The 23,285-nt window shown below is 39.6% G+C and overlaps 2 protein-coding genes across 7 annotated transcripts; one reads left to right on the plus strand and one right to left on the minus strand.

Annotated features, from left to right (window-relative positions):
* The first annotated feature begins 1,695 nt into the window (after nucleotides 1-1,695).
* On the plus strand, nucleotides 1,696-16,390 carry LOC117903002 (plexin-A2). Of its 6 annotated transcripts, none has more exons than XM_034814738.1 (9): nucleotides 1,696-1,821; nucleotides 4,995-6,507; nucleotides 7,537-8,782; nucleotides 8,851-11,184; nucleotides 12,172-12,367; nucleotides 12,438-12,824; nucleotides 12,888-13,018; nucleotides 13,104-13,249; nucleotides 14,474-14,641. In XM_034814738.1, exons 2-9 carry the CDS (start codon nucleotides 5,281-5,283, stop codon nucleotides 14,639-14,641), a joined length of 5,835 nt encoding a protein of 1,944 aa, XP_034670629.1. In that variant the 5' UTR covers nucleotides 1,696-1,821; nucleotides 4,995-5,280. The 6 variants fall into 6 exon arrangements, with proteins under 6 accessions (XP_034670629.1, XP_034670630.1, XP_034670633.1 ...); XM_034814739.1 differs by having other exon boundaries at nucleotides 1,705-1,833; XM_034814742.1 differs by lacking the exon at nucleotides 1,696-1,821 and adding an exon at nucleotides 1,865-2,010.
* Nucleotides 16,391-19,618: 3,228 nt separating this feature from the next.
* Nucleotides 19,619-22,405, minus strand: LOC117902949 (N66 matrix protein). Its single transcript, XM_034814571.1, has 3 exons — nucleotides 22,333-22,405; nucleotides 22,122-22,274; nucleotides 19,619-20,358 (listed from the first exon to the last, which is right to left on the minus strand). The coding sequence occupies exons 1-3, from the start codon at nucleotides 22,403-22,405 to the stop codon at nucleotides 19,646-19,648; spliced, it is 939 nt and encodes a 312-aa protein (XP_034670462.1). The 3' UTR covers nucleotides 19,619-19,645.
* Nucleotides 22,406-23,285: the final 880 nt, after the last annotated feature.

Genomic DNA, 23,285 nt, shown 5'->3' on the forward strand with positions numbered 1-23,285 from the left:
CAGTGAAACGAAAATAAAGTGTGCGGATGGCAGGGGCTTAAAGTTGCTTTACAAAAAATAGTTGATGTTTTTATTTTTATTTGAGTCGAATTTTCTGCCTAGGCTCTTAATTCTAAAAGAATTTCGTGTTTTCTTGATGCAGCAACTGAAAACGCATTTTTAATATGTTAATATTAAAAAAAACCTCCTTTTATAATTGGTTCAGGTCTCAGCTCTCAATTGATCGAACTCATAAAGTGAGCGACAAACTCTATCGTTGGTCGAGCAAAGCGCGCTGAGACGATCCGAAGATGAACTGTCTATTCCAGACCGTTCCAAAAGGTGGCCTCGGGAAACAGATTTTTATGTGACTACCTGTAAAAAGGGACCGCTCTTTGCAAGCTCTGCTTTAAAGTATCTTAGAAATATTCACCAAAAGTTTCTTTTGAGAGTACCCCCAATTGACACATTTAAAAACTTGAAGTCGACTCGAATCACTAACCATATATTATAGATAAGTATAGATATAGTACTCAGATAAAAAAACACGTTTGCCAGCAAACGGTGCAATATATTTTTCCAGCGGCAGAGTGTCACCAAAGGTGAAATCCTTTTGTTGAAATGTGTGCAGATTGAATAAAAGGTTAATAGAACAATGAATGCAAAATGGATCCAAGTAGGAGATTGCTTTTAGTGGGATGGCGGCTCTTGCATGATCGGAGGAGGAGGTCAATCAACGAAATAAGTGCCGACAACTTTGATTAAACCCATATCTGCTGGAAAGAAACCAGGACGGTCATTTGTCTATACATTTAAGTATTATAAATCATATAAATATGTGTACATTTATGGAAACCCATGAAACGATACCCTTTGCATATACCCCAGTTTGAAAATATGACTGAGAGAATTTGCATATGCCTGGGAATAACATCTGCAGACTTCCTTGATTGGTGGAGCAGCTAGGCCGTGCCAAGGAATATGTGCGACCGCCACGGTTATAAAGTTGTAAATCGGCGCCTCCAAGCACCCTTCCTATTCAAAATTGGATAGTTTCGAGCCCAGATTGTCGCCATCGCCCCTTGGCACGACCCTGTGGAGCCGTACTTGGTCCCAAAAGGAAAACAACTTCAAACATTTTGTTAACAGCCCAGCCGGGTCTGTGTGTTGGCAACATGAAGATACTGGCGTTCAAATAAGTTAAACAAATTTAAAATGCAAATAAATTCAATATAATCTCATTAATCTATAATAATTGCCGTTTGATGGCCTTAAGCAGGTTTAGAAGCACGGTGGTAATTTATCTTTCAACTTCAGCTGCATTGTTGCCTCCATTTGATTAAGACTTTACTCTGTGTTTGCTAGGTACCCATAGAAAAAAAAACTCCACAAGTAAGGGGCGTGGTTTTGTTTGTGATTGTCTTTTGTTTTTGTTGTAGGGTACAAAATATTTCGGAATATAAAAGAAATCTTTTTTTTTCGAGCTGCTAGCAACATACCAATACGAATACTATCGATACCACAAAATACTATCGTCTGACTTTCTAGATGTCTGGCGAAGAGCCGCTAGAAAAAAACTTGTGCGCACAACATTTTCTTATCGGTTCCATACGAATATCATCCCTGATTTTTTTTGCCACCCCTTTTTTTCGATCTGAGTACTAGGCTTATAAATTCAAAATGGGAAGCTTTATTTTGGTATATTTTTGAGGGCCAGACGGTATATTTTTTGATAATTCCGCGGTCACACTGTCTCAGAGTAAAATGTGTAAATTTGCAAAAAATAAATGAATAAAAACGAAGAAGTTATGTATTTATTGTCCAAGGATGTAGTTTTAATAGGTACGATTAAATGTGAGTAGATTAAGTATTGTAGGTATTGTATCCGCGGATTTCCAACCGCGTTATAGCAAGCACCGCTTATCCTCCCTTGATTCAGTTATACATACAAAAGTGCACCAAAGACCGAACGAACCCCGAACCCTTTGTGAAAAGTGAAAATCGAAGTCTACGCGAGAGTATAGAAAAAAAGTAATTTACTCGGATAATTTGATTTAATCGAACTTTTTAGTTTAATCGGTTAGAAATGATGTGTTGTCAAAGTACGTATTCGTATTTAAAGCTATGCATATGTGAACATATCCACATACATATGTATGTACATATGTGTGTATGTGTGTTTGTCCATACATATTTTTTGGTAATTTTTGTTTTTAATTGAAAAAGTCGTCTAAAAACGGCTCTAGACTGTAGCTAAAGGCGTACATCATATCGATCATCATACATAGAATCTACGTACATAGTTGTACATAATTTCCATAGAAAAAAAAACTCCACAAGTAAGGGGCGTGGTTTTGTTTGTGATTGTCTTTTGTTTTTGTTGTAGGGTACAAAATATTTCGTGCTAGCTCTGGTTGGGGTTCGGGGCGGCGCTCGCCTAACACTTCACCGGCTCCCCACAACCATACATCACTGCGTAAAAAGACTCATATAATTGCATGTAGTAATTATAGTAATAATAGTTTTATTATATAAGCTAACTTATATTATCCCCATGGCGCGACCAGAAATATGGCAGCTTTTCGAACTTAATGAACGTGAATTACAAAACTTTAACTAAAGAAGGGTTAAACATACATACATTCAAAGCATTCTGGGCATGGCCAGACTTGGGGCTAAAGATGCTGCATCTAACCCAGAATCTGATATGGCCATAGTCTCAGCAGTCATTTACACTTTCACTGGCTTGCCCTTGTCGACTCTGAACTGTTCTTCGGGCATACGAATTGAATTCACGACTTTTTCGTATTCTTCTGGTTTTATATACATAAATCAATTTCAAAACAAAGTCGAAGACTCTTTTGTTATTAAAACAAGTCAAGTGAATGAAAATAGTTGGAAAATCTGGAGCACACATATTTCCATTCGTCCGAATTCTTCTGCAGAAATTTTACTTTCTCCGATCGCATTCTGATTACACATTTTTGAATCGTCGAACTCTGCCGCAAATTATTTAAAAATATTATTTTCAAAATAAGTAACCGTACTGCTTTTTATACCCGGTACTCGAAGAGTAAATAGGGTATATTGTATTTGTGGGGAATAACGGTTGTATGTAACGCACAGAAGGAAACGTTTCCGACCCCACAAAGTATATATATTCTTGATCAGCATCAATAGCCGAGTCGATAGAGCCATGTCTGTCTGTCCGTCCGTCCGTCCGTCTTGCCTGGATCTCAGAGACTATAAAAGCTAGGGCCACCAAATTTTGCATCCATACTTCTTCTGTATGCTCACACTGTTACAAGTGTATTTCAAAAATGAGCCCAGCCCCCTTCCGCCCTCGCAAAAGGGCTAAAACCTCCCAAATCTACAATTTTGAAGATAAAAGAAAACTAAAAACGCCATTCCGTAGGGAATGACCATATCTATCAGATCACATTACTATAGCCACAATAAAGAAATTAATTTGCAGTGGCTAAACCCACCCCGTCCCGCAGCTTATATTTGTTTTTTACATATTCTCTCATTCACACTCTGTTTTGCGCAGCTTATGGCCTCTGCCGTGTCTCTGCCGCGACTCTGCCATGACTCTGCAGTGCGTGTCTCTAGGGGAGGGTGGCGAGCTAAAGGAGCGTGTTGGCGTGAGTGGTGTTGTTGATGTAGATGACAGATGAAGAAAAAATTTGACGAATAACCGCTGAAGTGCAGATGTAGTACTGAGTGCCGGGGATAAAAGTTGTGACGCGTCAGAAGCGTCTCACACGTCCCTTCTCTTTAGTCCTTGGGTTGCGATCCAACTGGGCCACCGTGCCTCAGAATTTGTCATTTACCCCTTATGTCAGCTTTTTCCCCTCAGTAGTCCTGCTCTTAGGATTAGGCCCGCGCTGACCAGTGCTGCCTCGTCAGATATCTTCTTCTAATGAGGCCAGGGCCCTCTGCAAAGGTCAAACAATATGTTAAATACCATTGTTCGCCGGAACACTTCCTCTTGCTTGAACTAGAGGAAGGGCACAGTTAGCCCATGTGCTCGTAGAGAATGAAGTATTCGGGTGGCGTGTAGGTTGTGCCACCGCACCTTGCGGTGAATTGAAGTGGGATTGAAAGAGAGTTGTACACTGAATGTAAAAATAGTTTAGGGTGTTCTCCTCCATGTGGCTCATTCCTCAATAACTACTCTTTTTTTTTTTTTTCATTTTTTGGAAAGTATTTTAAAAATGATGTTTCGCGGACCACTTCACTTAATGTCGACATGTGTGTTGAAATGTGAAGACTGTAACCCTTGTCTGCACCCATATGTACATTCTTTTTAACACAAATAACCTGGACACTAGTTTATTCGACCTCCAATCCCCAAATTTCGTCGCTGAATTTCCAATTTATGCCCATCGGGTGAGTTGTTTATTTCTGATACCGCCCGTATTTTCCCAATAAACTTAACAATTCCTAGTATATCCATAACAACTAAACATGTAAATATATTGGTTCCTTCCTCTTTGTAGATCGAAAAGTTCCTTGAATGACTCGTTTAGTGTCTTATGCTCATATTAAAATCCATCTTAACATATATGTATGTACTATTCTACTACTAGTTCCTTTCCTCTTAAATTACAAATACTAACTTTCTTATTATTAACAATTATTTATAATTTTGAATGCATGCTTAGCTCTTTAACTTGTGTTTGGTTATCATTTTCCTCCAATATTACTACGAGTAAATCATCTACATTTCCTGCATACACCCTACCGGTTCGGTTACACGCGTCGCAGATCATGCGGAAGCGGTCTAGGAAAAAAAATGTTTTAGGGATATCCGTATAAATACATACATATACATGTATATGCATAAATATCATCCAAAATACATGGATACCACATACTACATATTAAACTTAACATAAACTTAAACCATCCTAATTCTATAATTTCAAAAGCTATTTTCAGTTTTACTTAAGTGTTCTGAGAAAAAAATTAAAAATACTAATGTTAATTATTTTTAATTATTCCTCTAATAGTTATAAACAAGATTAAACTATGTTGCCGCTAATAACAAACGGCAAAATTCCATGAAAGACACTTGAGTGCTCAACTCGATTACAAATGGATGACACATAAGAAGAAGCCACTTGAAGGAGGAACCCACAGACAAAGCATAGTACAAGCACATTTTGCATATATTAACGAACAATATCTGAGATTATAACCAGCGACCAGTTAAATTGAAGAATATTATCATTTGATAATTGGGAATTGTAATACAAAAAGAGCATCGAGTCGCCGAGCTAACGAGCGATTGAGGAGATGCATTTCTTTCTATGGGTTCTGCTACTAGCAACTCTAGGAGATGAGTACTGGCTAAAATCACGATATTCACGGACCGTCGCTGCTCGCTTCCGTGCTGAAAGAATGGTTGCGGCTTTTCAGAACGAGTCCATAAGCTTGACAGATGCAAATGCCGCCGTTAGTGAAGCAAAAAACCTGAGTACAACCATTACAAATGTGGCCAAATTCGACACACGGCTAAACCACCTTCTGGTGGACACAATTACGGGCAGAGTATTTGTCGGCGGAGTGAATCGATTGTACCAGCTGTCGCCGGACTTGGATCTCCATGAGACAGTGAAAACCGGACCCCAGAACGATTCTGTCGAGTGCAGTATACTCGACTGTCCGCTAAACGCCGTTCGCAGTCCTACAGACAACTATAACAAAGTACTTCTAATAGATAGAGCCACTTCGCGCCTTATCGCGTGCGGGTCCCTATTCCAAGGCACGTGCACAGTGCGCAATCTTCAGAACGTCAGTATAATTGAGCACGAGGTACCAGATGCAGTGGTGGCAAACGATGCCAAGTCGTCAACAGTGGCATTCATAGCACCAGGGCCTCCCCAGCATCCCGTGACCAATGTAATGTATGTCGGAGTTACCTACACGAACAATTCCCCGTACCGCAGTGAAATCCCAGCTGTGGCGTCACGATCCCTCGAAAAGACCAAGATGTTCCAGATCGCTTCATCGGCGGTAACAACTGGAACCCGAACATTCATCAATTCGTACGCACGAGAATCATATTTCGTGAACTATGTGTATGGCTTTAGTTCGGAGCGGTTCTCGTATTTTCTGACCACCCAACTAAAGCACAACCACCACTCGTCCCCGAAGGAGTACATAACGAAACTAGTCCGGATATGTCAAGAGGACTCCAACTATTATTCGTATACTGAGATCCCGGTCGAGTGCATCAGCGAGGCCCAGGGCGGCACTAAATTCAACCTGGTGCAGGCGGGCTTCTTGGGAAAGCCCAGCTCGGATCTGGCCCAAAGCTTGGGAATTTCCATCCAAGACGACGTTCTGTTTGCTGTGTTCTCAAAAGGAGATGGAAACGCACCCACCAACAGTTCGGCCCTCTGCATATACTCCTTGAAATCCATTCGTCGTAAATTTATGCAAAATATAAAATCGTGCTTCAATGGCAATGGAATGCGCGGACTGGACTTTATCTCGCCAAGTATGCCGTGCGTTTTAACGGTATGTACAACATCTCTACTATGTTTGTAAAATAAACCTTAGTTTATGTGCGTCCACAATTTTGAAGATATGTATGTACACGAAAATCGAAAACGTAGAATCATAAAGAATGATTATTATTGAATGATAAGTTAGAACGAATAATTAAATTTTCCTTTGCTAACCTACCGCCTCCACCTACCGTGGAGGAGGAGAGGAAGAATGTGCTAGACTAGCGTTTTGTGGTGAGAAGAGAGAGATGTAGATGTAGAGTAGAGTTAGCAAAATTTGGACATATAAAATATTTGAAAGTTCGCCATAAGCTCACGTACATACTGATTGAGTATCGATTCTAAAAGTTGAGTCGCGGCAATGGCAGTGGCTGACAATTAAAAATCGCAAATAAAGAACAATGTTAATTATTTACTTTTACCGCTGCAGTATTACTGATATGAAATGGTCACACCAAAATGCAAGCAAAATTGCGACGAGCGACGAAAAGCCATAAAATCAACCCCTGTCTCGGTCGCTCACGTTTGAGAGCGTAAAAATTTAAAAATAGAATGCGCTTGCATGTAGCATATAGTATTGGGGGCAAACATTTTGCGACTCATAAAGTCAAGGGTATGTTTCGACAGCACTGTAAAAAAATCTACACATGCGAGCAGATCTAAAATAAATGAACGATCATTTTTCGAGAGCCTGGACCCAGCGCTAGAGCCAGGCAGAAAAATTGGTGTGCGAAAAATTCGTAATTCGTGCCACAGCACCCGTATTTATACGCGATACTCAAAGAGTTTGGGGATATTTTAGATTTTTGGTCGAATTATATAACACACAGAAGCAAAATTTTTCGATCCGAGCAAACACATTTGCACCCAGACATTTGTGAAATACCTGTGCGAAATTTTGACATTCACTCCTAATTGTGTGATAGTTAAAATGGAATTTTAAAAATTGTGAAGCGTTTGCACACGTCCAACACTCCTCTTTTAATTATAATTATAAGAATTATTGTGTATGTAACAACTTGTTGCTTGGCAATTACAGAAGCTGCAAACTATTGGAGAGGATTTCTGTGGATTGGACGTGAATTCTCCGCTGGGAGGAGAGAACCCAATCACCTCCGTACCCGTGGCAATGTTCAGCACAAGACTTACCTCAGTGGCGTCCACTAGCACAAGCGGATACACTGTTGTCTTTGTTGGAACAGTGGACGGATACCTTAAGAAAGTTGTCGTCGAATCGTCGTCCGTTGCAAACGAGTACGCCAGTTTTCCCGTGGATGTCGGCTCGGCTATCAATCAAGACATGAAGTTTGACAACCAAAATCTCTACATCTACGCCATGTCTGATCGCAGAGTGAGCAAGGTGAAAGTTTTCGACTGCTCCGACTATAAGACCTGCGGAGAGTGCTTGGGCGCCAGAGATCCGTACTGTGGCTGGTGCTCCTTGGAGAACAAGTGCAGTCCGCGCTCCAATTGCCAGGACGATGCCAACGATCCGCTGTATTGGGTTAGCTACAAGACTGGCAAGTGCACAACGATAACGAGTGTGGTCCCGCATCAACTGCAACGCACTACCGCCCGTACCCTAGAGCTAATCATCGATCACTTGCCACAGCTAAAGGAGAATCTAATATGTGCCTTTACCACTGAGGACAAGGCGCTCTTTACCAACGCCACCAAGAAACGCAACGGAGTGAACTGTACCACACCCCGCACAGACATGCTGCCACAAATTGAGCAGGGAAAACACCATTTCACAGCCAAGTTGTCTGTGCGCACCAGGAACGGACCGGACCTGGTGTCCACAGATTTCACCTTCTTCGACTGCAGTACCCACTCTTCTTGCACCCGCTGTGTTTCCTCAGAGTTCCCATGCGATTGGTGCGTTGAGGCACATAGGTGCACGCATGACACCGCTGAGAATTGCCGCAACGACATACTAGTAACTGGGGTGAGCCGGATAGGTCCAAGCTATAGGTCGGGACCTGGATTCTGTCCGACGATTAATGCAACGGGTGACGGAAGCGAAGTGCTTGTGGCTGCGGGAACGAGTAAATCCATTAAGGTTAAAGTCCACATAATCGGACAGTTTATTGTGCAGACCCGATTCGTTTGCCAGTTCAATATTGAGGGGCGTGTAACCAGCCTAAATGCTCAGTTGCTTGGCGACACCATCTACTGTGACAGCATGGAGTTTCAGTATACCTCCAGATCGCCTAACTTGACGGCAACCTTTGCTGTTATTTGGGGTGGATCGAAGCCCCTTGATAATCCGCACAATATCCATGGTAAGCGTTTAACCAAACTCGGGCTAATTTAAATGTATTCAAACGATATTAAAATAATCATGTTTCAGTTGTAATTTATCGATGCCGAGACATGGCCGACAGTTGTGGAATTTGCTTGGCACTGGCGGACAAATACAACTGCGGCTGGTGTTCGTCCACCAATACGTGTGAGGTAGAGGAGCAGTGCAATAAGAACAATGAGGGCAAAACGGATTGGTTGAATCGGAGCGAAATTTGCCCCAACCCAGAAATTCACGCATTTGACCCGAAAACGGGTCCGTGGGAAGGCGGCACAAACATAACGATACGAGGAATCAATCTGGGCAAGAACTATAACGACATCTACTCGGGAGTTCGTATAGCTGGCATCAACTGTATGCCGTTCCCGCAGTTCTACATCGACACAAAGCAAATTGTGTGCACGGTAGATAGTCCAGGCGAGCAGATGTACAGAAATGGAAGAATAGTGGTTCAAATAGGGGACTACCGCGGTGAGTCAAAGGAGGATTACGAGTTTGTTGATCCGAAAATACTAGACTTTAATCCAAAGTTTGGTCCTACGTCCGGTGGCACCGAAGTGCACATTTCTGGAAAGCACTTGAATGCCGGCTCCCGCATTCAAGCATCCATCAACGACCATTTGCCCTGTAAAATTTTGAGCGCAGATTCTTCGCAAGCCATATGTCGCACCTCCCCGTCGCCAGGAATAATCGAGGGGCGACTGAAGATGTCGTTTGATAACGGCCCCCGCGAGTTCAACGATTACAATTTCAAATATGTGCTGGATCCCACTGTTGAGCACGTCAGCTCTGGACCCACTGGTCAGATCAAAGTGCCCAAGGGCATACCGGCCGGGGGTATTCGCATCTCGGTGATTGGCACACAATTCACGAGCATACAGTCTCCCAGCATTTATGTGGTGTACAACACGGAGATGTATGCAAGCCAGTGCCGAGTCCAATCGGATGTAGAAATGGAGTGTGCATCACCGATTATTGAGGCAGACAGCAAGAACTTGGACGCCGAAAGCCCAATGCTCCTGGAGTACGGTTTTCTTATGGACAATGTGCTCCGTGTGCAGAATCTGTCAAAGATACACAACAACCACTTCGAGCTGTATCCGAACCCAGAGTACTTCGTGTTTGAGGAGAGGGTCAAGTACTTTAAGAGCGAGTACCTAACCATAAACGGTCGAAATTTGGACCGCGCCTGTAAGGAGAGCGATGTGGAGGTGAGAATAGGAAACGGTTTCTGCAACATCACGTCTCTCTCCCGTCAGCAACTCACGTGTCGACCTCCGCCCGAAGCCACCGCGACTAAGAGCCCCAACGGACCCGAAGTGATTGTTCGCATCGGATCTTCACTGGAGTACCGCATTGGGATACTGAGCTATGAGTCTTCCAACATAATTTTGGACTGGGGAGAGAACGTCATATTCGCGGTAATAGCAAGCATTGTGATCCTGCTGCTCATCTTCGTGGCCTTGCTGGTGGCCTATAAGAAAAAGAGCTCAGAGTCGAACCGAGTACTGCGCAACATGCAAGAACAGATGGACATACTGGAGTTGCGAGTGGCTGCCGAATGCAAAGAAGCCTTTGCTGAACTCCAGACTGAAATGACTGACCTCACAGGTGATCTTACTTCTGGAGGCATTCCTTTCCTGGACTACCGATCGTATGCCATGAAGATTCTCTTTCCCAACCACGAAGATCACGTTGTGTTGCAGTGGGAAAGACCAGAACTCCTGCGCAAGGAAAAGGGCCTGCGTATTTTCGGGCAACTCATAATGAACAAAACGTTCCTACTACTCTTCATCCGTACTCTTGAGTCGAATCGATACTTCTCGATGCGAGAACGAGTCAATGTAGCCTCGTTGATAATGGTTACATTACAGTCAAAGCTTGAATACTGCACAGATATTCTGAAGACCTTGTTGGGCGACTTAATCGAGAAGTGCATAGAAGGGAAAAGTCATCCCAAATTGTTACTACGGCGAACCGAAAGTGTGGCTGAGAAAATGCTAAGTGCTTGGTTTACTTTTCTGCTCTACAAGTTCTTAAAAGAGTGCGCAGGAGAGCCTCTATACATGCTCTTCCGTGCTGTGAAGGGACAAGTGGATAAGGGGCCAGTGGATGCATGCACTCACGAAGCCAGATATTCACTTAGTGAGGAGAAACTCATACGGCAGTCCATCGATTTTCGGCCAATGAATGTCTATGCCAGCATTATACAGCAACCAATCTTCTGCAACAACCTTGACATGCTGCCCTCCCACACCGAAAACGTGTCCGTAAAGGTTTTGGACTGCGATACAATTGGTCAAGTAAAGGAAAAATGTTTGGAGACAATCTACAGAAACATACCATCCAGCCAGAGACCTCGCAAAGAAGATTTAGACCTAGGTAAGTAGACCGCAGTCATGCTTATTCGACTATTCGACACCTTTCAAAACGAACCGAGATTGTAAACCAAAACGAGAAGGGACGTGTGAGACGCTTCTTACGCATCACAACTTTTATACCCGGCACTCAGTACTACATCTGCACCTTAGCGGTGTTTTGTAAAATTTTACATTTTTTCTTCATCTGTCATCTACATCAACAACACTGCTCACGCCAACACGCTCCTTTAGCTCGCCCCCCTTTCCTAGAGCCGCACACTGCAGAGTCAGGGCAGAGACGCGGCATTGGCAGAGGCAGAGACGTGTCAGAGGCAGAAGCAGAGTGTGAATGAGTGAATGTGCAAAAAACATATGCTGCGGGACGGGGTGGGTTTAGCGACTGCAAATTAATTTCTTCATTGTGGCTATAATAATGATCCAATCAGATCCCAATTTGGTGATCTGATGGCCATTCCCTGCGGTATGGCGTTTTTAGTTTTCTTTTATTTTCAAAATTGTAGATTTGGTAGGTTTTCGCTCCTTTTTGAAATACACTTGTAACAGTGTGAGCATACACAAGTGTGGATGCAACATTTGGTGGCTCTAGATCCTGGCGCTCAACAAGACGGACGGACAGACATGGCTCAATCGACTCGGCTATTGATGCTGATCAAGAATATATACACTTTATGGGGTCGGAAACGTTTCCTTCTGTGCGTTACATACAACCGTTATTCCCCACAAATACAATATACCCTATTTACTCTTCGAGTACCGGGTTTAAAAACAATGTACAGATATACTGACAGAGTACAGGGTATAAAAGTTGTGACGCGTAAGAAGCGTCTTACACGTCCCTTCTCGTTTTCGACTTGCTGTGTGCACGCTGCTGCTGTAGTATCAATCGCTGCACAAAAAGATTACTCTGGGATCAATGACTAAGAAATTTAAGAAATATACAAATAATATAAATACGAATATTTTCAATTACCTTATCTTGCTGCAAAAGAGTGGCGCACAGGTGCTACGGGACGAGTAATTTTGTACGATGAAGACGTCACTTCAAAGACTGAGAGCGAGTGGAAGAAGTTAAACACATTGCAGCACTACAACGTTCCAGATGGTGCTGGATTGAGCTTGGTCCCGAAGCAGAGCTCAATCTATAACTTCAGTATATTATCGGATAAAAATGAGAAATCTCACAAGTAAACACAACAACTTTTCAAACATCGTTCAGCAAATACATTTATTTTAACATATTATTGTCAATCTTAGGTATGAAACTCTTAATATATCGAAGTACACCTCCTCCTCTCCGACATTTAGCCGCGCCGGCAGCCCTTTGAACAACGATATGCAGGATAGCGGTATAAGGTACTGGCATTTGGTGAAACATCACGACAGTGATATGCAGAAAGAAGGCGAACGAGTCAATAAACTGGTGTCCGAGATCTATCTAACCAGACTGTTGGCCACTAAGGGCACGCTGCAAAAGTTTGTGGACGATCTCTTTGAGACAATATTCAGCACTGCTCATCGTGGATCAGCTCTGCCATTGGCAATTAAATACATGTTTGATTTCCTTGACGATCAAGCCCAATTGCACGGGATAACTGATCCTGAGGTGGTGCATACGTGGAAGAGCAACAGTCTACCATTGCGGTATGTATGCTTATAACTGGTATAATTTTATGAGGGGAGACACTCACTCTGATACTCTTTCAGTTTTTGGGTAAACCTTATAAAAAATCCAAACTTCGTCTTCGACATACACAAGTCGAATATTGTAGATTCCTGCCTATCAGTTGTTGCACAAACATTCATGGACTCCTGCTCTACTTCAGATCATCGTTTGGGTACGAATTGTGAAAGATTTTGAAAGAAAAGAAAGAAGAAAGGAAAAGAAAAAGAGAATGCTTTTAAACTCTGTTTTGTTTGCAGGCAAAGACTCTCCAAGCTCGAAACTACTATATGCTAAAGACATTCCAGAGTATCGCAAGTGGGTAGATCGCTACTACAGAGATATTCGAGATATGTCGCCTATCTCAGACCAAGATATGAACGCTATGCTTGCTGAAGAATCAAGGGTAAGTAACTAACTTTTAATTTACCAAAATATTTTATTATAACCGGTACTCGAAGAGTAAACAGGGAATATTGTATTTGTGGGGAATAACGGATGTACATGCATATGTAACGCACAGAAGGAAACGTTTCCAACCCCATAAAGTATATATATTCTTGATCAGTATCAAAAGCCGAGAGAAAGTTAGACCCTCCACATTTTGCTCCAGACTGCTTTGATAACAAACTGTTACAAATGTATTTCAAAATTTCGCCCCTCTAAGATCGAAAATCTGCTGTATCCACAATTTTGAAGATAAAAGAAAACTAAAAACGCCATTCCATAGGGAGTGACTATATCTATCAGATCACCGAAATGAGATTGGATTGGATTATTATTATAGCCAGAATAATTATTAATTTGCAGTGGCTACCCCCACCCCGCCCAGCACCTTTTTTTTAGAGATGCAAAATTTTGACCCAAAACAGCAAGTCCAAGGTCGCCCTCCCTTGGACCCAAACGCTAGACTTATTATGTCGCAAATGAGGAACAAGAACTTTCTAAGAGCCAAAGATGCTCTTTTCGCATAATACTATCAATTTTGTTCTAGATGGCCAAGTCTGGACATCGTACCACCATTTAAAACATCCCCACACCATTTTTAATCTACCGGTATGTTTCACGGTTTGCTTGATATAATGTCCTTGAAGCCTTTTTTCGGGCTTACGCCAACAATACTGCTACCCATCTGATTAAATATGATTACATTTGGACTCATCAGACCTGATAACACGTTTTCAATCCTCCGTGGTCTATTTTGAAAGTTTCGGGTTTGCTTTACCTTTTTTTCCGACATCGTGAAACTTTTAGCTTTTTTACTTTTATTAAAGAAAGATTCCGTAGGGAATGGCCATATCTATCAGATCACTGAATTGGGATCAGATTGGATCATTATTATAGACAGAATGAAGAAATTACTTTTCAGTGGCTAAACCCACCCCGTCCAACAGCTTTTCTTATTCACACTGCTTTGTGTATGTCTAGGGGAGGGGGGCGAGCTAAAAGAGCGTGTTGGGGTGATAAGTGTTGTAGGTGTGGATGACAGATGAAGAAAAAATGTTAAATTTGATCAAATCTGCTAAGGTACAGATGTAGTACTGAGCACCGGGTATAGAAGTTGTGACGCGTAAGAAGCGTCTCACTCGCCCCTTTCCGTTTAAAATTAATTCCGTTCATTTTATTTCAGCTGCATACGACAGAGTTTAACACCAATTGTGCTCTGCATGAGCTGTACACTTACGCTGTGAAATACAATGAACAGCTCACTGTTACTCTAGAGGAAGATGAGTTTTCGCAGAAGCAGCGATTGGCTTTCAAATTGGAACAAGTTCATAACATTATGTCAGCCGAATAGAAGAGTCCCAAGGAGTTCTCCTGAAGGCGATGTCTCAAAGCGATGCAAATGATTTATGAAATGGCCTGTCTATAAGCCTCTAGTTATTAGAAACATGAATCATTTAACAGAAAAAAGGGTCTTTCCCTACATACCAACCCAATATGGAAATATATATGTGCATGTGTATGTATTTATGTGTGTTGTGTGTGTATCCCATGTGAATGTGAGCTACCTTGCTATAAGCTGTATGTTTAGATGATATTTACTATTTAATTTGTGTCTATTGTGGATGTAAACATATACGAATGTGTATTCATATAAAAAATTATGGATAATTAATTAATTAATTTACATCAATAAATATATGCCATAGGGCCAATTTTCACATTTATTGTCGTCTGACCATCTGACCAATACAAAAATTTGTAAAATCTTAAAAAAAACCGCCAAACCTAAACAGTCCCATAAAAAGCCCATATGCCCTATATTCACATGAACACAAACAAAATTTCAAACCGTAGGTGTTGCCGTGAATCGTTCGCTACTCGTTTTGCCCTCGCCAATGAAACAATGCAAAATCAACGTATCAGATAAAAAGTCAAAGAAAACTACCAATAGTTGCTTTAGTTCTCATGTCATTGAAAAGAAGAATCTATAAAAATTTGTATATGTCGTTGCTCATTAAACAAAACAATTACATAACATATGTCTGTATTGTATGTATGTATGGATATAAGTAAGGTAAGATCAGATATTCGACATAAAATAATCCAAATGCAAAAATCGACTGATTTTAATTTTAATTAAATATAAAATAATGTTTACCTATAAATTGTTTTTAAATTGCTGACATTGGTGATGAACGATATTTATATATTCTTCTGTTCAGTTTCTGTCCCTACATTAAATGGTAACAAGTCACATTCCATTTTGACAAGATATCTAACCAACAGATCAACAGATTCAACAACATATAAGCCCATTTGATGTCAAAGTTGGTGCAATTTGAAAGTAACAGTACTGAATAATAGAAGTGAAATGTAAAGTCGCTCAACTTCTGCTAAATAATTTATAATTTATGTAATTAATACAATATTTAAGAACTGCAACTCGTACTACACACCTAAAACACCTATGTTAACAAATGAATACTATGTTACCTGGTTCCCAGGCTTTGCAAAATGTTCAAGAGTTGTATCCTTTGTATCCTCACTATGATGTATTTCGTTAGTATTAATTTACTGCTCATATGCAACTCATGTACAGATTAAATTATTACAAGACTTAGTTTATTATTCTCTTTCTAAACAAACATAAAAACGTTTTCTTATACTAGAATTTAAATTCAGAATTGTCCAAATGTGTATGTATATTCCCTCAGAATAGTCAAATGTTAAATTTTGTTTAAGAAATTTTTGTGTTATTTTACGAAAATAGTGATTATGTTGCTGAAAAAAAAAACGATTAGCGGCCAACTGTAAGCACGACGCATATGTAAAATGTCCCTTAATGTTATAATGTTTTTAGGACAGGACGACCTTTAGCACCAGGGCATAAGATAGTATTTGTTAATACTCAAATAGGTTTTTTTTCTTTGTCTTTACTTGATTTTTTCATGTCGTTCGTGACTCTTAATAGTTGATTTTAAAATGTTTATATGTCATTTTGAAGTTCAACAATTGTATTAAAAAAAATTGGAGTAACTGTATGGGTATTATCTGTGCTTCTATTCTGTTCTGTGCTTCTGTTTTTAGTGCTTTTCTTAAACATAAAATTTCCAACAGGTCAATTTAACAACACACCATTAAAAAAAATTAAGAGTATATAGCCAGATAAGACAATTGTAATACGTAAATGTTATAGTAATCTATATTTGATGTATCTGTGTATGTATGTATGTAATTAGCATTTTCAAATAATAAGAGAGAAACAAATATTTATGTGTGCAAAATAATAATAATATTTAAAATATACGATGTATATATTTATTGGGTTCTTTACATCTGTGAAGCGGTCCACTATCACATATAATATAACATAAAAATTAGAACAGACTTTTTATGTTAGGCTGCCTAAGCCGCAAGAAACCGCAATCACTATACAGAAAAACCCCGAATCAAAGCACATTATCCATTATGCCCATTAATAATCGTAACTACCATAACTAGTAAAAATGGATTATTTGAAAAATTGCCCACCAAATCAATATCCCAATATAGTTATGTATAATAAAACAACATCTTAATTCGGCAAGCCGAAGCTGAAATACCCTTGCAAATATATATATTTCACATTTAAACTGCTGATTTGTTCTCCAAATTTCTTATGATTATAAGAATGTAGTACTAACACGGGTATTATTTATAAAACGACATGGGCTAGTACGTATCTACTGATAACACTGCAGTTCGAAAAAAGACAATATTAATCCAGACTTCAGTCAATATTTATGAAAATAAATCGTATGTAAACAATTACGAGCAGTTGCTTATTGCTGGTGCCATGTATACTACATTTTAGCTAAAATGATACAATACCCTTTGCAAGGGTATGCAATAGAACTGATCACATGATTTGTAGATTTTTGAAACAATGACTAAAGACTGATATGAAATAATAATCGGATAATGATGCAATTTTCTTAAACAGAACCTTCGATGCATGTTTTTAATAAAATCATTCTAAATTCAATTAAATTTGGTTTTTAAATTTAAGTCAAGTTGGTTTTTGGCTTATAACACTCTCTTTAAAATGCTTCAATGGTTGAAACACAGATCACCGATCCGAGTATCATTACAGCAAATTCCAATATATGAACGTTTTTGAGATAGACTGGCAATAATATATATCTCAGTAAATATTTATGGAAGATTGGGATTATGTTTTTATTTATATTTGCCTGCTGATTCTTTTTTTTTTCAATATTGACAACTTAAAATGTATACTATATTTGTGGTTGTGCGTTAAAATACATGATTCCAATATTGAATGTAGTACTAACACGGGTATTATTGTACACTTTGAAGAAACTGCACTTTGAAGTAAAAGCAATAGCACGTGCAGTGTAGACAGCATATTTTAATTAAATTTAAGCCCTACCTTTTATCAACATATCTCTCAAAAACTGAACCATGTAATTATTACCAAATATTTGTACATTTATAAAAACGTCTTAAGCATTGAATTGAGAATTTCTAAAGAGAATGTGTTCTGCATTACTCCGTGATTACACTGTACACATGGAAATTGTTTATATAAAAATGCAGAATGAGTGCATCAGGCAACGAAAAAGTCGTAACTAGACAAATGTGCAAAAAGTTTTCAACGAAAACATTGCTGATTACTTTTATGTATCCTTGCAAAATAGGACAGGCACATGGTAAAAGTTTATCTATCAATTTGTCAACGTTAGACGGTTAATTTGTTTTAGTGCAAAATCCGTTCAATGTCATTTGCAAGGGTAAAGCTATGAAAAAAATATGAATCCATTATTGTATATACATACATACATGGGACATATGACTTGATTCGGTAACTAATTGATTTCCCGATAAACACTGGAAACTACAGATGCTGCGCCGTTGTATCCTATAAAACATGTATAATTATGATTACAGTATTTGAATCTATGTGTGTATACGTGCGTGTAAAATATTTTCAAATATACAATTATAAACTACACAACTTTTTTTGAGACTTTTTAAACAAGCTGGAAAGCAAAAACCAAATGCGAGTGTATTGGCACTTTCTTCTAATCAATAAGATTCCTATCAGGTTTCAAACATACTCAAAGCTCTTAAAATGGCTGATAAATTGACATTTTATGCCACAACATTTTGCATCCAGACTTCTGTATGCTCACACTGTTACAAGTGTGTTTAAAAAATTAGCCCCGCCCCCGCAAATCGCGAAAAATCTACGGTGTTCACAATTTTGAAGATACGAGAAAACTAAAAACGCCATTCCGTAGAGAAGGACTATCAGATATCAATTTTTGTTTTGAAAAATTTATAAGAGCTGGTATTTTTTGTTGTTTTTTCAGAGGTAGCAAGTTGTTTTTTCACATAACATAAGAATCTTAGATCTGCTTGTAAAAAAATGGGAGCTAAACACTTTGTGTTTAGTTTTAAAAAAATATGATTTTTTGAGGTATTTTTAACGAAATTTAAACTTTAAAAACTCAGGAAAAGACGTATTCGTTCGTCCTCGTTTAAGATATTTCTCATTAGAATCTATGGATAGGCTTTTAAAACTCTTTAAAAAATACATCCCGCCAACACGCCGTTTTAGCACGTCACCCTCCCCCAGTGACGAACACTGCATGAGGCAGAGTGTGTGAGCAAGAAAGAATGACCACAATAAGCAAGCATAATCAAAGCTTATATTTTTTTTTTCCAGAAAAAGTGTTTTAGTGTTATTTGTAGAGTATAAGAAGACGATTTTTTTTTTAAAGATTAACAATGTTTAATTTCGCGTCACAGATTTAATTCTTTTCTTCTGCTTTCTTCCTTGCTGTAGATAGAAATTAAATTTTGTTTTCAGGGCGCATTTAAACAACTTCACAACTTTCACAACGGAAGGGGGCGGCGCAAAATTTTGAAATACACTTGTAACAGTGTGAGCATACAGCAGTCTGGAGGAAAAATTTGGTGGCTCTAGCTTTTATAGTCTCTGAGAACTAGCCAACAAAGAAGACAAACAGAAAGACAGATATAGACTCTGCTATTGAAGCTGATCGAGAATATACATACATATGTATGTATATACTTTATGGGGTCGAGAACGTTTTCTTCTCTGCGTTTCATACATCCACTTTTGTGCACAAATACAATATACCCTACTTACATTTCGAGTTCCGGGTATTAAAACTATACAAAAATTAATTAAACTGTAGAAATTGGGATGCATAGCAATTAATTTATTTGTAGTAACGTGAATAACTCTAACAGAGAACAAGTTTTGAAAAGGTCTACAAAGTAAAACCTTTTGCCTGCATTCAACAACAAATAGAATTCATTTGTATTAGATATCTGAAGTTGATAGCGAGCTGATATATGTATAGGTTTGGTTTGATGGATTGGCCCTTCGGTATCCTTGTCGATATTTTCCATTGGTGTCAATTCCCCTATTATCATTGTCATTACCACGCCAGTTTCCAGGACCCATACCATTGCTGCCACCACCCCTTCCAAGTTCTCCAATTCTATTTGGCCCAGCCATTCCGTTGTTTCCCATTCCATTATTACCCATTGCATTTTGTCCGCCTATTCTATTTGGTCCACCCATTCCATTGTAGCCCATTCCATTGTTACCTACTCCAAGTGTTCCTCCCATTCTATTTGGTCCACCCATTCCTCCTGGTCCCATTCCGTTGTTGCCCATTTTATTGTTACCCATTCCGCTATTGCCCACTAAATTGTTTTCCATTCCATTGTTACCCATTACATTTTGCCCTCCTATTCTATTTGATCCACGCATTCCTCCAGGTGCCATTCCGATGTTGCTCATTTGTCCTCCCGGTCCCATACCGTTGTTGCCCATTCCATTTTGTCCTCCCATTCTATTTGGCCCACCAACTCCGTTACCATTTTGTCCTCGAGCACCTATTCCGTTCATTCCATTTGCCCCATTAGTACCACCTCCATTTCCATTGCCTGGGAACTTTACACTTCCGCCCATTCCATACCCAACACGATCTTGTTCGCCTTCACGTTTCCTACGTTCCAGTGTAACACCTAAAAAACCAGACATAGTACAAAGTCAATAACTGTCCACGCAACTTAAGACATACATACTTATAATAAATTATTTATATCAAAGATATTAATTGGTTGATTTGTTTGAGGTGGGAAAATCGAGTACAATTTCTATCCATATGAATTATAATCATTATAGTTGTTGTTTCCAGTATTTGTATAGTTAATGTGGTTTTTGTTATAATTTTCATAGTCATAATTGGGTCGAGTGGTGGTGTAAGTATTATAGGGATTATATGTTGGGTATGATCCGCTAGGCCCAAAATATTGGTTCGCATTTATTCCCATGCCAGGTGATGTCCCCATGCCCATTGGCAGAATTAATAACGGTTCAACAATTATGTTATTACCACCCGTCCTAACCGGACCCATACCAGTTTGCGGAATCATTGGCATAATGGGCACTAATCCTGCAACAGGCCGCCTTGCTCTGTTCATGGGTTGCCCCATATACTGAGACTGTCCAATAGGAGGATAATATACCCGGCCTGTAACTGGATCATTAATTGGAGCTGGACCAGGAATAAGCATTGGCATTGGCATTAGTCCTGGTATTGGCATTGGCATAGGCCTAGGCAATATAACTTGCCGAGCAGAACGGTTGTGAAATGTGTGCGATGTTTCTGACTCTGATATGAATTCGATTTCGGTATCTTTTTTTAAGTCCGTGTATTCCAGAAAGGCTGATAAAATGGGGAACAAAAAAGATTTAGAAATCAGAGAAAAATTTCGGAAGTGAACATAACACACTCTAATATTGACCTAAGTATAGCTTCCAAAAAATGGTAGATTTGTATTATAATAGTAAGTGTAGTTTGGCACGGTAGGATTATAAAACGAGTAGGAACGTGTGTGACGCTTCGTACGCGTCACACTGGCCGGTACTCAGGCAGTATATCTGAACCTTATTTTCATATCCGGTACTCGAAAAGTAAATAGGGTATATTGTATTTATGCACAAAGGTGATGTATGTAACATGCACAGAAGGAAACGTCTGACCCCATAAAGTATATATATTTTTGATCAGCTTCAATAGCAGATTCTATAGCCCTGTCTGTCCGTCCGTCCGTCCGTCCGTCCGTCTTGTTTGTCGGCTAGTTGTCAGAGACTATAAGAGCTAGGGCCACCAAATTTTGCTTTCAGACTGCTGTATGCTCACACTGATACCAGTGTATTTCAAAAATTAGCCCCGCCCCCACAAAGCGCGAAAATTTCCCACATAAGCCTTGTATGTGGTTGAATAGGTTAATCCGAAGGAAATAGTGCAAATTGCTTGACGTGGTTGTTGAAAAGGCAACTATTGAGGCGGACGTCGAGGTCGGTTGAAAGCTGGTGAAAAGAAGCTGGGTCCTTTTTAGCCAGCAAGCGATAAGTAAAACATATACTGGTTCGCCAATGAGACGAAACCGGTGGATTGGACAAGGGGATACCCCTTTTCACCACAGGAACTGAGGTCCTCTGGAGTATAAATTGTAATAGAAAGGTGGGGAGGGTGGCACTAATGGAGGAACATTCGCTGCTCTTGTCTGGGGATAGGGGGCAATTCTAGCGCCTGTATGTAAGGACTCAGGCACGTTAAAGGGAATCGGATAGTTACAGTTATACGGGTAGTAGGAACTAACATAGCAGGGAGTAAATGTCTCAAGCCCCTGTTTGGTAGATGGGTGAAGAAGGTGGTGCTCTTGATCGTGATGGTGGGTGTAAAAATGAGGATAAAGATCGAAATTCATTTTTTGCGAACCTTCACTCCTTTGCTTCGTCTCTCGCTCCTCACACACTGGATATAGTCCGCAGTTATCGCCCTCACGGTCATCTGGAGCACTGCAGGGAACTCTAGAAAGTGTGCATCTCTCTCCCGGGGCACATTCAATATCCGGACAATCGCATCCAAATTCTATTTGATTAGGAGGAATTTTTGAAATATTTAATTAACTATCCATTTTAGAACTTACTCCTGTGTGCATGGAGTTCAGCAGCCATGATCAGGATGGTGACAAGCACACAACAGCTAACGATTCCCCTCATTTTTAAATGTTTTAAACTGAGAGCACACAGGTAGGATTTTCGACTGTAACTTATCTATCCCAAACGCGATGGACTTTATACCATTTAGAATTTCATGGTTGAAAAGCTTCCATAATTGCATCTCTAAAATTAATGCGCCAAATCAAATCATGTATTTGCAAGCTCACTTTGGCAATAGGGAACTTCATTAAATTTCTTTGATTGATTAATCTAGCGTGTGTGATAGTCATGGACTATTTGCAAGCCATGTTTAATGGGAGATACAGTTCTATTAATTTCTGTAACTATTTATTTTGACTTTTTCACACACAGTACTTGATGAAGTCGAATTGATGTCCGTAACGAACAGAAAAGACCAATAAAATTAGTTGGGGGGCGAGCTAAAAAAACGTGTTGGCGTAAGAAGTGATTTGGTCATTTCCTACGAGAGGAACACTAGTCTAGCAGAGTTTGTGATTTTGAGAGAGGGGTAGGTAAGCTGTAAAAAAATTAAACTGTTTATTCTTGCCATAAAAAAGATCCTATCCGACCTAGATTCGTTAATGATTCAGCTTTTTCGATTTTCTTGTACATGTATGTATCTGCAAATTCATACTGAATTTTTTCAAATCCACTCTTTTAAAAGCTACCAGTTCAATTACTTTTGGATTGATTGGCTAGAGTTTATAAAAATACCAAAAATTATGACCATTTGCCTGTTCCAGTTCCGTGTCCAAATCGGTTTAAGCTCACAAATCCTCGTCATGGACATACTAACTACATGTAGGTAGAAAACGTGTAGTTGCAGTGTAGTACCATGTAAAAGCATATACAAAATGTTCACTCTTGCTTCAGTTCCTGCTTCTGTTTTTCTCCCAGAGTTTGCCTGGTAAAATGTGCG

Source organism: Drosophila subobscura, chromosome dot, assembly GCF_008121235.1.
Source record: "Drosophila subobscura isolate 14011-0131.10 chromosome dot, UCBerk_Dsub_1.0, whole genome shotgun sequence".
NCBI lineage: Eukaryota > Metazoa > Arthropoda > Insecta > Diptera > Drosophilidae > Drosophila > Drosophila subobscura.

Bases quoted from the DNA above. Each gene is read 5' to 3' on its own strand.
- LOC117903002 (XM_034814738.1), top strand. From the start codon at position 5,281: ATGCATTTCTTTCTATGGGTTCTGCTACTAGCAACTCTAGGAGATGAG. The intron at 6,508-7,536 runs GTATGTACAACA...TGGCAATTACAG, and splicing joins GTATGCCGTGCGTTTTAACG to AAGCTGCAAACTATTGGAGA. The intron at 13,250-14,473 runs GTAAGTAACTAA...ATTTTATTTCAG, and splicing joins TGCTTGCTGAAGAATCAAGG to CTGCATACGACAGAGTTTAA.
- LOC117902949 (XM_034814571.1), bottom strand. From the start codon at position 22,405: ATGAGGGGAATCGTTAGCTGTTGTGTGCTTGTCACCATCCTGATCATG. The intron at 22,275-22,332 runs GTAAGTTCTAAA...CTAATCAAATAG, and splicing joins TGAACTCCATGCACACAGGA to AATTTGGATGCGATTGTCCG. The intron at 20,359-22,121 runs GTTCGCAAAAAA...CTGGTTTTTTAG, and splicing joins GACGAAGCAAAGGAGTGAAG to GTGTTACACTGGAACGTAGG.